This window comes from Panulirus ornatus, chromosome 17 (assembly GCF_036320965.1).
Source record: "Panulirus ornatus isolate Po-2019 chromosome 17, ASM3632096v1, whole genome shotgun sequence".
In the NCBI taxonomy this organism is placed as follows: Eukaryota; Metazoa; Arthropoda; class Malacostraca; order Decapoda; family Palinuridae; genus Panulirus; species Panulirus ornatus.
In genome coordinates, this window is record NC_092240.1 from 18,137,789 (window position 1) to 18,154,918 (window position 17,130).

At 40.8% G+C, this 17,130-nt stretch overlaps 1 protein-coding gene across 1 annotated transcript in view; it reads left to right on the forward strand.

The window, feature by feature from the left end:
* LOC139754415 (inositol hexakisphosphate and diphosphoinositol-pentakisphosphate kinase-like) overlaps window positions 1-17,130 on the forward strand; it is a 292,669-nt gene that overhangs the window by 92,108 nt on the left and 183,431 nt on the right. Inside the window, exon 2 of the mRNA XM_071671693.1 lies at window positions 11,103-11,228. Coding sequence (XP_071527794.1) covers window positions 11,103-11,228 — 126 coding nt within the window. The remainder of the gene's footprint in view (window positions 1-11,102; window positions 11,229-17,130) is intronic.

Here is a 17,130-nt window from a genome sequence, read left to right on the forward strand (position 1 = left end):
TTTGCTCCATTTTTCTGTCTCCAATTTGGTCTCCCCATTCTCCTTGTTTCCTCCAGGTCTGATACATATATCCTCTTTGTCAACTTTTCTTCACTCATTGTCTCCATACGTCCAAACCATTTTAACACACTTTCTTCAGCTCTATCAACCACACTCTTTTTACTACCACACATCTCTCTTACCCTTTCATTACTTACTTGATCAAACCACCCCACACCACATATTGTCCACAAACATTTGATTTCCAACTCATCTCCACCCTCCTCCCTTTAGCCTTATTCATAGCCCATGCCTCGCATCCATATGATATTATTAGGACTACTCTTCCTTCAGACATACCTATTTTTTTTCTCCCAGATATAGTTCTCACCCTCTAAATATTCTTCAGCACTTCCAGAATTGTTGCCCCTCACCCACCCTATGACTCATTTCTGCTTCCGTGGTTCCATTCATTGCCATATCCACTCCAAGGTATCAAAAATGCTTCACTTTCTCCAAGTTTTCTCCATTCAGACATACACCCTAACTAACCTGTCCAACTCTACTATACCTTATAACCTTGATTTCATTTGCATTCATTCTCAGCTTCTTCCTTTCACACAGTCCTCCAACTTCGGTCACCAACTTCTTTAGTTTCTCGCTTGAATCTGCCACCAGTGTAACATCATCAGCAGACAACAACTGACTTACTTTCACCACAGTCTGTTCACACTGCCCCTCTGTCTAAGATCCTTTCATTTATGTCCCTCATCACCTCAACCATAAACAAATGAAACAACCATGGTGATGTCACACACCCCTGCTGCACACCAACCTTCACTAGGGACTGTTCACTCACCACTCTTCTTACTTGTATGCATGCCTTAAGTCCTTGATAAGAACTTCTCACCTCTTCTGGCAGCTTTTCTCCCACACCATATATTTTTAAGACCTTCCACAAGGCATCACTATCAACCCTATCATATGTTTTCTCCAAGTCCATAAATGCCACATACTGATCCATCTGCTTCTTTAAGTATTTCTTATATGCATTCTGTAAAGTGAACATGTGATCCACTCATCCCCATCATTTCTCAAACCACACTGCTTTTCCCCAATCTGATGCTCTATATATGCTTTCACTCTTTCGGTCAGTACCTTCCCATGCAGCTTACCAGATATACCCAACAAACTTACATCTCTGTAGTTTGAACATTCACCTTTATCCCTCTTGCCTGTATACTGTGGAACTGCACATGCATTCTGTCAGTTTTCAGGCACCTCACCAAGATCCATGCAAACATTGAAAATTCTTATCAACCAAACACCAGCACAGTCACCCCCTTTCTAGATAAATTCAACTGTGGTACCATCCACTCCTGCTGCCTTGCAACTTTTCTTCATTTGAAAGACTTTCACCACTTTTCTCACTTCATCAAGCCATTTTCTATGACTCTCTTACTTCACATGCCACCCCAATCCAAACACCTTACATCTGCCACTGTATCGTCAAACACATTCCATAGTCCTTCAAAATTCTCTCTCCATCTCATCTTCACTTCCTTTCTACCTGTTATCACCTCTCCTTTTGCCCAGTTCACTGATGTTCCCATTTGTTCCCTGGCTTTTTGCTCATTATGTACCTCCTTCAAAACATCTTATTCTCCCTAAAGAGTACTGGTACTTGCTCACACCTGCACTTTTCTTTTGGCCCCCTGCCACTCTCTCTTATATGTTCCCCAATCATTTGCACTTCTTCCCTGTAAGTACTGTGCAAATGCCTCTCTTTTCTCTTTCACTTGCAACTTTACTTCATCCCACCACTCTGTACCCTTTCTAATCTGCCCACCTCCCATCTTCCGCATGCCACATGCATGTATTGCACATGCCAGCACAGCTTTCCTAAATACCTCCCATTTCTCATTCACTCCCCTTACTTCATTTTCTCCTACCTCCCCTGATATTTCTTCTCACAAATTTCTTTTCCAATTTCAGTTACTATCAACACACCATTCTCACTGACACTGTTTCCTCTTTTCTGAAAACCTCTACAAATCTTCACCCTCACCTCCACAAAATAGTGATCAGATATCCCACCAGCTGCCCCTCTCAGCACATTTACATCCAAAGGGCTCTCTTTTACATGCTTATTGATTAAATTGTAATTTAGTAATGATCGCTGACTGTTTCTCCTACTCACATATGTATATTTGAGTATGGCTCTCTTTTTAAACTGGTATTCCCAGTCATCAGTCCTTTTTCTGCACACTTGTTCTTCACATGTATTTTAACTTTCTAAAAGGGGAAACAGAAGGAGTCATGCGGGGAGTGCTCATCCTCCTCGAAGGCTCAGATTGGGGTGTCTAAATGTGTGTGGATGTAACCAAGATGAGAAAAAATGAGAGATAGGTAGTATGTTTGAGGAAAGAAACCTGGATGTTTTGGCTCTGAGTGAAACAAAGCTCAAGGGTAGAGGGCAAGAGTGGTTTAGGAATGTTTTGGGAGTAAAGTCAGGGGTTAGTGAGAGGACAAGAGCAAGGGAAGGAGTAGCACTACTCCTGAAACAGGAGTGGTGGGAGTATATGATAGAGTGTAAGAAAGTAAACTCTAGATTGATGTGGGTAGCACTGAAAGTGGATGGAGAGAAATGGGTGATTATTGGTGCATATGCACCTGGGCATGAAAAGAAAGATCATGAGAGGCAAGTGTTTTGGGAGCAGCTAAGTGAGTGTGTTAGTAGTTTTGATGCATGAGACCAGGTTATAGTGATGGGTGATTTGAATGCAAAGGTGAATAATGTGGCAGTTGAGGGAATAATTGGTGTACATGGGGTGTTCAGTGTTGTAAATGGAAATGGTGAAGAGCTTGTAGATTTATGTGCTGAAAAAGGACTGGTGATTGGGAATACCTGGTTTATAAAGGGAGATATACATAAGTATACATATGTAAGTAGGATAGATGGCCAGAGAGCGTTATTGGATTACGTGTTAATTGATAAGTGCATGAAAGAGACTTTTGGATGTTAATGTGCTGAGAGGTGCAACTGGAGGGATGTCTAATCATTATCTTGTTGAGGCGAAGATGAAGATTTGTAGAGGTTTTCAGAAAAGAAGAGAGAATGTTGGGGTGAAAAGAGTGGTGAGAGTAAGTGAGCTTGGGAAGCAGACTTGTGTGAGGAAGTACAAGGAGAGACTGAGTGCAGAAGGGAAAAAGGTGAGAGCAAAGGACGTAAGGGGAGTGGGGGAGGAATAGGATGTATTTAGGGAATCAGTGATGGCTTGCGCAAAAGATGCTTGTGGCATGAGAAGCGTGGGAGGTGGGCTGATTAGAGAGGGCAGTGAGTGATGGGATGAAGAAATAAGATTATTAGTGAAAGAGAAGAGAAAGGCATTTGGATGATTTTTGCAGGGAAATAGTGCAAATGACTGGGAGATGTATGAAAGAAAGAGGTAGGAGGTCAAGAGAAGGGTGCAAGAGATGAAAAAGAGGGCAAATGAAAGTTGGGGTGAGAGAGTATCATTAAATTTTAGGGAGAATAAAAAGATATCTTGGAATGAGGTAAAGTGCGTAAGACAAGAGAACAAATGAGAATATTGGTGAAGGGGGCTAGTGGGGAGGTGATGACAAGTAGTGGTGATGTGAGAAGAAGAAGGTTTGTTGAATGTGTTTGATGATAGAGTGGCAAATATAGGATGTTTTCGTCGAGGTGGTGTGCAAAGTGAGAGGGTTATGGACAATGATTTGGTAAACAGAGAAGAGGTAGTAAAAGCTTTGTGGAAGATGAAAGCAAGCAAAATGGTGGGTTTGAATGGTATTGAAGTGGAATTTATTAAAAAAGGGGGTGACTGTGTTGTTGACTGGTTGGTAAGGTTAAATGTATGTATGACTCATGGTGAGGTGCACTATGCATGCATAGTGCCTTGGTACAAAGACAAAGGGGATAAAGGTGAGTGGTTAAATTACAGAGGTATAACTTTGTTGAGTATCCCTGGGAAATTGTATGGGAGGGTATTGTTTGAGAGGGTGAAAGCATGTACAGAGCATCAGATTGGGGAAAAGCAGTGTGGTTTCAGAAGTGATAGAGGATGTGTGGTTCAGGTGTTTGCTTTGAAGAATGTATGTGAGAAATACTTAGAGAAGCAAATGGATTTGTATGTAGCATTTATGGATCTGGAGAAGGCATATGATAGATTTGATAGAGATGCTCTGTGGAAGGTATTAAGAATATATGGTGTGGGAGGCAAGTTGTTAGAAGCAGTGAAAAGTTTCTATCGAGGATGTAAGGCATGTGTACGAGTAGGAAGAGAGGAGAGTGATTGGTTCACAATGAATGTAGGTTTGCGGCAGGGGTGTGTGATGTCTCCATGGTTGTTTAATTTGTTTATGGATGGGGTTGTTAGTGAGGTTAATACAAGAGTTTTGGAGAAAGCGGCAAGTATGCAGTCTGTTGTGGATGAGAGAGCTTGGGAAGTGAGTCAGTTGTTGTTCGCTGATGTTACAGTGCTAGTGGCTGATTTGGGTGAGAAACTGCAGAAGCTGGTGACTGAATTTGGTAAAGTGTGTGAAAGAAGAAAGCTGAGAGTAAATGTGAATAAGAGCAAGGTTATTAGGTACAGTAGGATTGAGGGACAAGTAAATTGGGAGGTAAGTTTGAGTGGAGAAAAACTGGAGGAAGTGAAGCGTTTTAGATACCTGGGAGTGGATTTGGCAGCAGATGGAACCATGGAAGCGGAAGTGAGTCACAGGGTGGGGGAGGATGCGAAAGTTCTGGGAGCGTTGAAAAATGTGTGGAAGGCGAGAACATTATCTTGGAAAGCAAAAATGGGTATGTTTGAAGGAATAGTGGTTCCAACAATGTTATATGGTTGCGAGGCATGGGCTATAGATAGAGTTGTGCAGAGGAGGGTGGATGTGTTGGAAATGAGATGTTTGAGGACAGTATGTCGTGTGAGGTGGTTTGATCGAGTAAGTAATGAAAGGGTAAGAGAGATGTGTGGTAATAAAAAGAGTGTGGTTGAGAGAGCAGAAGAGGGTGTATTGAAATGGTTTGGTCACATGGAGAGAATGAGTGAGGAAAGATTGACCAAGAGGATATATGTGTTGGAGGTGGAGGGAACAAGAAGTGGGAGACCAAATTGGAGGTGGAAAGATGGAGTGAAAAAGATTTTGAGCAATTGTGGCCTGAACATGCAGGTGGGTGAAAGGCATGCAAGGAATAGGGTGAATTGGAACGATGTGTTATACCGGGGTCGACGTGCTGTCAATGGATTGAACCAGGGCATGTGAAGCATCTGGGGTAAACCATGGAAAGTTTTGTGGGGCGTGGATGTGGAAAGGTAGCTGTGGTTTCGGTGCATTATACATGACAGCTAGAGACTGAGTGTGAATGAATGTGGCCTATGTTGTCTTTTCCTAGCGCTACCTGATGCGCATTCGGGGGACGGGGGTTTTTATTTTATGTGTGGCAGGGCGGCGACGGGAGTGAATAAAGGCAGCAAGTATGAAATGTACATGTGTATATATGTATATATTGTATATTTATTTTGTTTTGTCGCTGTCTCCCACGTTAGTGAGGTAGCACAAGGAAACAGACGAAAGAATGGCCCAACCCACCCACATACAAATGTATATACATACACGTCCACACACGCAAATATACATACCTATACATCTCAACGTATACATATATATACACACACAGACATATACATATATACACATGTATATAATTCATACTGTCTGCCTTTATTCATTCTCATCGCCACCCTGCCACACATGAAATAACAACACCCTCCCCCTGCATATACGCCAGGTAGCGCTAGGAAAAGACAATAAAGGCCACATTCGTTCACACTTAGTCTCTAACTGTCATGTAATAATACACTGAAACCACAGTTCCCTTTCCACATCCAGGCCCCACAGAAATTTCCATGGTTTACCCCAGACGCTTCACAAGCCCTGGTTCAATCGATTGAGAGCACACCCCGGTGTACCACATCGTTCCAATTCACTCTATTCCTTGCACACCTTTCACCCTCCTGCATGTTCAGGCCCCAATCACTCAAAATCTTTTTCACTCCATCTTTCCACCTCCAATTTGGTCTCCCACTTCTCCTCATTCCCTACACCTCTGACACATATATCCTCTTAGTCAATCTTTCCTCACTCATTCTCTCCATGTGACCAAACCATTTCAAAACACCCTCTTCTGCTCTCTCAACCACACTCTTTTTATAACCATATATCTCTCTTACCCTTTCATTACTTACTCGATAAACCACCTCATACCAAATATTGTCCTCAAACATCTCATTTCCAGCACATCAACCATCCTCCACACAACTCTATCTATAGCCCATGCCTCGCAACCATGTAACATTGTTGGAACCACTATTCCTTCAAACATACCCATTTTTGTTTTCCAAGATAACTTTCTTGACTCCCACACATTTTTCAATGCTCCCAGATATTTTGCCCCCTCATCCACCCTATGATTCACTTCCACTTCCATGGTTCCTTCCGCTGCCAAATCCACTCCCAGATATCTAAAACACTTCACTTCCTCCAGTTTTTCTCCATTCAAACTTACCTCCCACTTGACTTGTCCCTCAACCCTACTGAACCTAATAACTATGCTCTTATTCACATTTACTCTCAGCTTTCTTCTTTCACACACTTTACCAAACTCAGTCACCAGCTTCTGCAGTTTCTCACACGGATCAGCCACTTGCACCGTATCATCAGTGAACAACAACTGGCTCACTTCCCAAGCTCTCTCATCCACAACAGACTGCATACTTGCCCCTCTTTCCAAAACTCTTGCATTCATCTCCTTAACAACCCCATTCATAAGCAAATTAAACAACCATGGAGACATCACACACCCCTGCCGCAAACCAGCATTCACTGAGAACCAATCGCTATCCTCTTTTCCTACACGTACACATGCCTGACATCCTCGATAAAATCTTTTCACTGCTTCTGACAACTTACCCCTCACACCATATACTTTTAATACCTTCTACAGAGCATCTCTATCAACTCTATCATATGCCTTCTCCAGATCCATAAATGCTACATACAAATCCATTTGCTTTTCTTAGTATATATATATATATATATATATATATATATATATATATATATATATATATATATATATATATATATATATTTTTTTTTTTTTTGTCTCCCGCGTTTGCGAGGTAGCGCAAGGAAACAGACGAAAGAAATGGCCCAACCCACCCCCATACACATGTATATACATACGTCCACACACGCAAATATACATACCTACACAGCTTTCCATGGTTCCACCCAGACGCTTCACATGCCCTGATTCAATCCACTGACAGCACGTCAACCCCGGTATACCACATCGAACCAATTCACTCTATTCCTTGCCCTCCTTTCACCCTCCTGCATGTTCAGGCCCCGATCACACAAAATCTTTTTTCACTCCATCTTTCCACCTCTAATTTGGTCTCCCACTTCTCGTTCCCTCCACCTCCGACACATATATATCCTCTTGGTCAATCTTTCCTCATTAATTCTCTCCATGTGCCCAAACCATTTTAAAACACCCTCTTCTGTTCTCTCAACCATGCTCTTTTTATTTCCACACATCTCTCTTACCCTTATGTTACTTACTCGATCAAACCACCTCACACCACACATTGTCCTCAAACATCTCATTTCCAGCACATCCATCCTCCTGCGCACAACTCTATCCATAGCACACGCCTCGCAACCATACAACATTGTTGGAACCACTATTCCTTCAAACATACCCATTTTTGCTTTCTGAGATAATGTTCTCGACTTCCACACATTCTTCAAGGCTCCCAGGATTTTTGCCCCCTCCCCCACCCTATGATCCACTTCTGCTTCCATGGTTCCATCCGCTGCCAGATCCACTCCCAGATATCTAAAACACTTTACTTCCTCCAGTTTTTCTCCATTCAAACTTACCTCCCAATTGACTTGACCCTCAACCCTACTGTACCTAATAACCTTGCTCTTATTCACATTTACTCTTAACTTTCTTCTTTCACACACTTTACCAAACTCAGTCAGAGGTGGAGGGAATGAGGAGAAGTGGGAGACCTAATTGGTGGTGGAAAGATGGAGTGAAAAAGATTTTGAGAGATCGGGGCCTGAACATGCAGGAGGGTGAAAGGCATGCAAGGAATAGATTATATATGCAGTCTGTTGTGGATGAGAGAGCTTGGGAAGTGAGTCAGTTGTTGTTCGCTGATGATACAGCACTGGTGGCTGATTCATGTGAGAAACTGCTGAAGCTGGTGACTGAGTTTGGTAAAGTGTGTGAAAGAAGAAAGTTGAGAGTAAATGTGAATAAGAGCAAGGTTATTAGGTACAGTAGGATTGAGGGTCAAGTCAATTGGGAGGTAAGTTTGAATGGAGAAAAACTGGAGGAAGCGAAGTGTTTTAGATATCTGGGAGTGGATTTGGCAGCGGATGGAACCATGGAAGCGGAAGTGAATCATAGGGTGGGGGAGGGGGCGAAAATTCTGGGAGCCTTGAAGAATGTGTGGAAGTTGAGAACATTATCTCGGATAGCAAAAATGGGTATGTTTGAAGGAATAGTTGCTCTAACAATGTTGTATGGTTGCGAGGCGTGGGCTATGGATAGAGTTGTGCGCAGGAGAGTGGATATGCTGGAAATGAGATGTTTGAGGACAATATGTGGTGTGAGGTGGTTTGATCGAGTAAGTAATGTAAGGGTAAGAGAGATGTGTGGTAATAAAAAGAGTGTGGTTGAGAGAGCAGAAGAGGGTGTTTTGAAATGGTTTGGTCACATGGAGAGAATGAGTGAGGAAAGATTGACCAAGAGGGAATATGTGTCAGAGGTGGAGGGAACGAGGAGAAGTGGGAGACCTAATTGGTGGTGGAAAGATGGAGTGAAAAAGATTTTGAGAGAGGGTGAAAGGCGTGCAAGGAATAGAGTGAATTGGAACGATGTGGTATACCGGGGTCGACTTGCTGTCAGTGGATTGAACCAGGGCATGTGAAGGCAAGTTGTTAGAAGCAGTGAAAAGTTTTTATCGAGGATGTAAGGCATGTGCACGTGTAGGAAGAGAGGAAAGTGATTGGTTCTCAGTGAATGTAGGTTTGTGCAGGGGTGTGTGATGTCTCCATGGTTGTTTAATTTGTTTATGGATGGGGTTGTTAGGGAGGTGAATGCAAGAGTTTTGGAAAGAGGGGGAAGTATTCAGTCTGTTGTGGATGAGAGAGCTTGGGAAGTGAGCCAGTTGTTGTTCGCTGATGATACAGCGCTGGTGACTGATTCATGTGAGAAACTGCAGAAGCTGGTGACTGATTCATGTGAGAAACTGCAGAAGCTGGTGACTGATTCATGTGAGAAACTGCAGAAGCTGGTGACTGAATTTAGTAAAGTGTGTGAAAGAAGAAAGTTGAGAGTAAATGTGAATAAGATCAAGGTTATTAGGTACAGTAGGGTTGAGGGTCAAGTCAATTGGGAGGTAAGTTGGAATGGAGAAAAACTGGAGGAAGTGAAGTGTTTTAGATATCTGGGAGTGGATTTGGCAGCAGATGGAACCATGGAAACTGAAGTAAATCATAGGTTGGGGGAAGGGGCGAAAATTTTGGGTGCATTGGAAGGATGTGTGGAATTCGAAAGCATTATCTCGGAAAGCAAAAGTGGGTATGTTTGAAGGGATAGTGGTTCCAACAATGTTATATGGTTGCGAGGCGTGGGCTATGGATAGAGTTGTGTGGAGTTGGGTGGATGTGCTGGAAATGAGATGTTTGAGGACAATATGTGGTGTGAGGTGGTTTGATTGAGTAAGTAATAATAGGGTAAGATATATGTGTGGAAATAAAAAGAGTGTGGTTGAGAGAGCAGAAGAGGGTGTTTTGAAATGGTTTGGTCACATGGAGAGAATGAGTGAGGAAAGATTAACCAAGAGGATATATGTGTCAGAGGTGGAGGGAATGAGGAGAAGTGGGTGTCAGAGGTGGAGGGAACGAGGAGAAGTGGGAGACCAAATTGGAGGTGGAAAGATGGAGTGAAAAAGATTTTAAGTGATTGTGGCCTGAACATGCAGCAGGGTGAAAAGCATGCTAACGCGGGAGACAGTGACAAAACAAAATAAAAAAGAAAATAATTAGAATGTTTCTAGAATCTTTTGAAAGACCTGTGTACTCCATTACTTTTTTAAAATTTCTTCATTAGGTGCTTCACATCACCTCGTTGTATGTCTGTATTTCTGAAAATACACTAGCTTTAAGTTTTCTTGAGGCTGATTTTTTCCCATCATGTTTCATAAACAAGGATGGTACCAAAATTATAAGAGCTGAGTTACAGGGAAAGCCTTTAATTTGCCTACATGAAAGAGGGAAGAGTGAAGGGTGACCTGATTGCATCTTTTAAGTTTTTAAAATAGGTCGATGATGAAGACAGTGAACTGTTCTTCAAGAGATGTAGGGTTAGAGCAACCAGAGAACCTTTGAGAGAATTTAGAGAAGCACATCAATAAAGGCGTGAGGAAGTACTTTTATATTATAAGAGTGGTGGATGAATGTTATAAGATGATTAAAGACATGGTTAATACAGACAGCATACAGAAATTTTAGAGGTTGTATGATAGAGAATATTCAAGAGATCGGACCCCCAGAAGTTTAAAACTCCCTTCCTGTACTTAGCTATAAGCTAATTACAATGTGATAACTCTCATTAGGCCTCCCAGTTGAACCTAAGATCTGATTACATTACTAATTTTTTATGATGCAAGACCTTAAGTGTTAACAAAAGAACAAATGTAGGAAAAAATATATATTTAGCAGACTGAGTGTTTTTAAAGAAGTGAAAACTAGCCTCTTAGAATAGGATTTTCACTGTTGCCAGGAAGGAAAAGAGATTCTTAAAGAGAGCTGTTCCTTGTTCTCATCAGGTATGAGGAGGATTGTCTTGTTTTAAATTTGATGACCTCACTTTTTATTCTTTTTCAGCAAAAATTTATCAAATTTCAGTTTCTCAGTATCTTAAATTTTGGTTTTGTGTTATCCATTATATTCCACCAAAAATCTTCAAGGATAATGTGATGAACTTAATATCAACAAATTATTGCATTATTCCTTAGGAGATTCCCCAAGAGAGCCATCACTTGTTCTTATCCTCAAATGGGGAGGAGAACTCACCCCTGCAGGACGTGTTCAAGCAGAAGAACTTGGCCGTATTTTCCGGTGCATGTACCCTGGTGGACAAGGTATTGTGACAGGTGTACCTCGTCAACAGTTATACTTTTTCAGCTATTTTTTTTATAATTCATGTGTAATAATCTTCTTTGTTATGGGCTTATTTGATGAGATTCTCTTTAGCTATCTTAAGCTGTCTGTATTTTCTTTGTTTTCCATCTGTTTCCTTGATATGCATTTAAACTTCAGTCTGTAACACAGAAAGATATCCTGACTCACAGATCAGGAATCCTTGCAGTTGTTATTTGAAGTCAGTTTGCTGTCAAAGTATGTTTTGCGTTACTGTATTAGCTGAAAAGAAAATTAAGGGGAATAGATATGTTTTTGATAATATGGAATAGAGTTGTCTTTTCTCATGAGTTAAAGAAATTTATTGTTCATAGAAAATGAATTGTACATTATCTTTACTAAACACCAGAGACATTGTTAATGACAGTTTACGGCTCATTTATACATGTTAAAGTAAGGAAGTCTGTATTACATGACATATGGTTTATGATAGTCTTCATGGAATTTGTGTTGATTGAAGTTTGTAAACATCTGAATGTCAGATATTGTATCCATATCTGTGTGAAGTATCCTTGAGGACAGCCTGTGGCATGAGTGCAATTCAGAAAAAGTGCAGAATTGTGTGAAAATTTTGATGATTGGTCTTTTTAAAAAGTTACGTAAGTCCTTTAGTTTGTGGATGATTTATAGGAAAAATTTAAATTGTTTGGAAAGTTTGTTGCAAAGAATACTAAGTTTACAAAGTAAGATTTTGTTAAGATGAAAACTTGTGAAGAATTGCACATAGGAAAAATAAATGGAAGTGATTTGATGTGGATAAAGCTGTACAATTGGAGAAGTGAAGGACTGAAAAGATTTATATTAATGAAATGCAGTGCAAGGCAACAGAAGAAAAGAGAAGTGTAGCTTAATTCATGAAAGTTAAGGGAAAGAAATGTGTGAACAACAGAAAGTTATAATGATTAAATGCTGACTGGTAAGCTGTTGAGAGAAATTTTCAAATAGTGGGTATATATCAAACTGTTTGATTAGGATTTAGTACAGTTTGTTGGATGTATATGGGATAACAAAGGAACTTGTATTGCAAATATTTGTAGGATATATCTGACATAGCAGAAGAACATAAAATGTCAGGAAATACTAGATGTAAAGTTTTACCTCTTTGAATAGAAGACTAAAAGTTTGCAAGGCAGATCAAGATGAAAAGAAAATTTATTCATGTTTATACTTTTTTATCTATTTTTATATTTTCCTTTTAAATGTGAAAAGTAGCAGACACATATTTGATTTTTCTTTTTCTCCTCATTGATTGGAGTAGCATAACCTCTCCTTACTAGTTTCCAAACCTGGGTAGGTTACTCTTGGCTGGAGGACATGTTTCTTGTATAACTACTCCAAAATAATTAGTAACCCATTAACCCAAAATATCTATGGTATGTGTACCATAGCTAGAGCCAGCCATTTGGGAATTTTAGAGGTCTCTTTTCACATCTGATTTTCCCTCACATTCGTCAGTAGAGTATCAGAGGAGAGGAATTGAGAGGTTAGATTGATATTATTTGTAAATGTTTCCATGGACACTTCTCAGATCATTTATATCAACAGTAGTCTCATATGAAGTGTATCATTGATATTTCAGGCTGTGGTGTATGTTTGGATTGTGGTAAATGGAAGGAAAGAACTAATCCTTTGACTTCTTTGGATTCAGTGGCTCTTCAGAGCAGTAGGAGTATTCCTCTTCAGGTGTTTCCTGAATTGTTATCAAATACTGGCTCAAATGCTCCTTCATCTCAAGTTCAACCTAGTCAAGGTGAAGTGGATATGCAGGATTTACATGCTTTTGTACACTCTTGATTCAGATGTTCTAAAATTTACGCATCAATCTTGTGAAGATGCTTAACCCTCTGAAAGGGACTTTGTTATTATGTTGGCTTTCTTATCTGATTGAGTCTTGCAGCCTTTGTAGGAATCATCAGAAAACTTAGTTGTGAACTATGCTTATTAAGAGGAAAAGGTTTAAGGCAACTTTCAAACGATGAGTGATAAGATTTTCAGCTGCTTTTTGCTTGGAAAGAGGTTTCTTGGTCTTAGAGTGCTATGCTTGATATTGATTATTACAGTTTTCTTGTGATTGCTTCCCATTTTGAGAAAATCTTTCACATATCCATCATTCATATGTTCTACAAAACCATCAAAGCCATACCATATGGCTGTATGGTTATGATAAGCAAACACACGACAAGGAATCTCAGTCATCCTTGGTGCATACAGACAATTTATTTTATCCTAAAGGTAGTGGGAGAAAACTTCTCAAAAATTATTCTTTAATCACTTGCTGAAACCATATCTCTGTGTCTTATGCCTAATAGTGCACTGCCACATTTCCCAACCCACTTGTTTACACTACCATTTCCTTAATGTTGTCAGGTTAGTAAAGGTGGGTTTTGTTTCAGCTAAGATTAAATTTACAAAGGAATCTATTTTTCTTCAATAATTTTGGCTTGGATACTGTGTTGATGTATTTTTTTTGCATGTGGAGTGAGCATTTTTGTTATAGAGTCACATTTCTGAGTGAGGTATACGTTGCAAAAGTGTGAAGCATGGATAGGCTTTTACACATATACATACACATACAAAGACGTATATACACATGGGTAGGTTTGAAGGCATAGTGGTTCCAACAATGTTATATGGTTGCGAGGCATGGGCTATAGATAGGGTTGTATGGAGGAGGGTGGATGTGTTGAAATTATAATGTTTGAGGACAATATATTGTGTGAGGTGGTTTGATCGAGTAAGTGATGAAAAGGTAAGAGAGATGTGTGTTAATAAAAAGTGTTGTTGAGAGAGCAGAAGGGGGTGTGCTGAAATGGTTTGGACACATGGAGAGAGTGAGTGAGGAAAGATTGACAAAGAGGATATATGTGTCAGAGGTGGAGGGAACAAGGAGAAGCGGGAGACCAAATTGAAGATGGAAAGATGGAATGAAAAACATTTTGAGTGATTGGGGCCTGAACATACAGGAGGGTGAAAGGCATGCAAGGAAAGAGTGAATTGGAACGATGTGGTATACCGGGGTTGACGTGCTGTCAGTGGATTGAACCAGGGCATGGGAAACATCTGAAGTAAACCATGGAAAGTTTTGTAGGGTCTGGATGTGGAAAGAGAGCTGTGGTTTTGGTGCATTATACATGACAGCTAGAGACTGAGTGTGAACAAATGTGGCCTTTTTTGTCTGTTCCTGATGCTACCTTGCTGGAGGGGGATGGGATGCTGTTGCATGTGTGGCAGGGTGGCGACGGGAATGGATAAAGGCAGCAAGTATGAATATGTACTATATATGTATATATGTATATGTCTATGTATGTATATCCCTGGGGATAGGGGAGAAAGAATACTTCCCGTGCATTTCTCACGTGTCGTAGAAGGCGACTAAAGGGGACGGGAGCGGGGAGCTAGAAACCCTTCCCTCCTTGTATTTTAACTTTCTAAAAGGGGAAACAGAAGAAGGAGTCATGCTAGGAGTGCTCATCCTCCTCGAAGGCTCAGATTGGGGTGTCTAAATGTGTGTGGATGTAACCAAGATGAGAAATATGTTTGAGGAAAGGAACCTGGATGTTTTGGCTCAGTGAAACGAAGCTCAAGGGTTAAGGTGAAGAGTGGTTTGGGAATGTCTTGGGAGTAAAGTCAGGGGTTGGTGAGACGACAAGAGCAAGGGAAGGAGTAGCACTACTCCTAAAACAGGAGTGGTGGGAGTATGTGATAGAGTGTAAGAAAGTAAACTCTAGATTGATATGGGTAAAACTGAAAGTGGATGGAGAGATGTGGGTGATTATTGGTGCATATGCACCTGGGCATGAGAAGAAAGATCATGAGACGCAAGTGTTTTGGGAGCAGCTGAGTGAGTGTGTTAGTAGTTTTCATACATGAGACAGGGTTATAGTGATGGGTGATTTGAATGCAAAGGTGAGTAATGTGGCAGTTGAGGGAAAAATTGGTGTACATGGGGTGTTCAGTGTTGTAAATGGAAATCGTGAAGAGCTTGTAGATATGTGTTGAAAAAGGACTGGTGATTGGGAATACCTTGTTTAAAAAGAGAGATATGCATAAGTATACATATGTAAGTAGGAGAGATGGCCAGAGGGAGTTATTGGATTACATGTTGATTGATAGGCGCATGAAACTTTTGGATGTTAATGTGCTGAGAGGTACAACTGCAGGGATGTCTGATCATTATCTTGTGGAGGCAAAGGTGAAGATTTGTAGAGGTTATCAGAAAAGAAGAGAGAATGTTGGGGTGAAGAGAGTGGTGAGAGTAAGTGAGCTTGGGAAGGAGACTTGTGTGAGGAAGTATTGGGAGAGACTGAATGCATAATGGAAATAGGTGAGAGCAAGGGATGTAAGGGGAGTGGGGGAGGAATGGGATGTATTTAGGGAAGCAGTGATGGCTTGCGCAAAAGATGCTTGTGGCATGAGAAGCGCGGGAGGTGGGCAGGTTAGAAAGGGCAGTGAGTGTTGGGATGAAGACGTAAGATTATTAGTGAAAGAGAAGAGAGAGGCTTTTGGACGAGTTTTGCAGGGAAAACATGCAAATGAGTGGGATATGTATAAAAGAAAGAGGCAGGAGGTCAAGAGAAAGGTGCAAGAGGTAAAAAGAGGGCAAATAAGAGTTGGGGTGAGAGAGTATCATTAGATTTTAGGGAGAATAAAAAGATGTTTTGGAAGGAGGTAAATAAAGTGCGTAAGACAAGAGAACAAATGGGAACATCAGTGAAGGGGGCTAATGGAGGTAATAACAAGTAGTGGTGATGTGAGAAGGAGATGGAGTGAGTATTTTGAAGGTTTGTTGAATGTGTTAGATGATAGAGTGGCAGATATAGGGTGTTTTGGTCGAGGTGGTGTGCGAAGTGAGAGGTTTAGGGAGAATGATTTGGTAATCAGAGAGGAGGTAGTAAAAGCTTTGCGGAAGATGAAAGCTGGCAAGGCAGCAGGTTTGGATGGTATTGCAGTGGAATTTATTAAAAAAAAGCCGGTGACTGTTTTGTTGACTGCTTGATAAGGTTATTTAATGTATGTATGATTCATGGTGAGGTGCCTGAGGATTGGCGGAATGCTTGCATAGTGCCGTTGTACAAAGGCAAAGGGGATAAGAGTGAGTGCTCAAATTACAGAGGTATAAGTTTGTTGAGTATTCCTGGTAAATTATATGGGAGGGTATTGATTGAGAGGGTGAAGGCATGTACAGAGCATCAGATTGGGGAAGAGCAGTGTGGTTTCAGAAGTGGTAGAGGATGTGTGGATCAGGTGTTTGCTTTGAAGAATGTGTGTGAGAAATACTTAGAAAAGCAAATGGATTTGTATGTAGCATTTATGGATCTGGAGAAGGCATATGATAGAGTTGATAGAGATGCTCTGTGGAAGGCACTAAGAATATATGGTGTGGGAGGCAAGTTGTTAGAAGCATTGAAAAGTTTTTATCGAGGATGTAAGGCATGTGTACGTGTAGGAAGAGAGGAAAGTGATTGGTTCTCAGTGAATGTAGGTTTGCGGCAGGGGTGTGTGATGTCTCCATGGTTGTTTAATTTGTTTATGGATGGGGTTGTTAGGGAGGTGAATGCAAGAGTTTTGGAAAGAGGGGCAAGTATGAAGTCTGTTGGGGATGAGAGAGCTTGGGAAGTGAGTCAGTTGTTGTTCGCTGATGATACAGCGCTGGTGGCTGATTCGGGTGAGAAACTGCAGAAGCTGGTGACTGAGTTTGGTAAAGTGTGTGAAAGAAGAAAGTTAAGAGTAAATGTGAATAAGAGCAAGGTTATTAGGTACAGTAGGGTTGAGGGTCAAGTCAAATGGGAGGTAAGTTTGAATGGAGAAAAACTGGAGGAAGTAAAGTGTTTTAGATATCTGGGA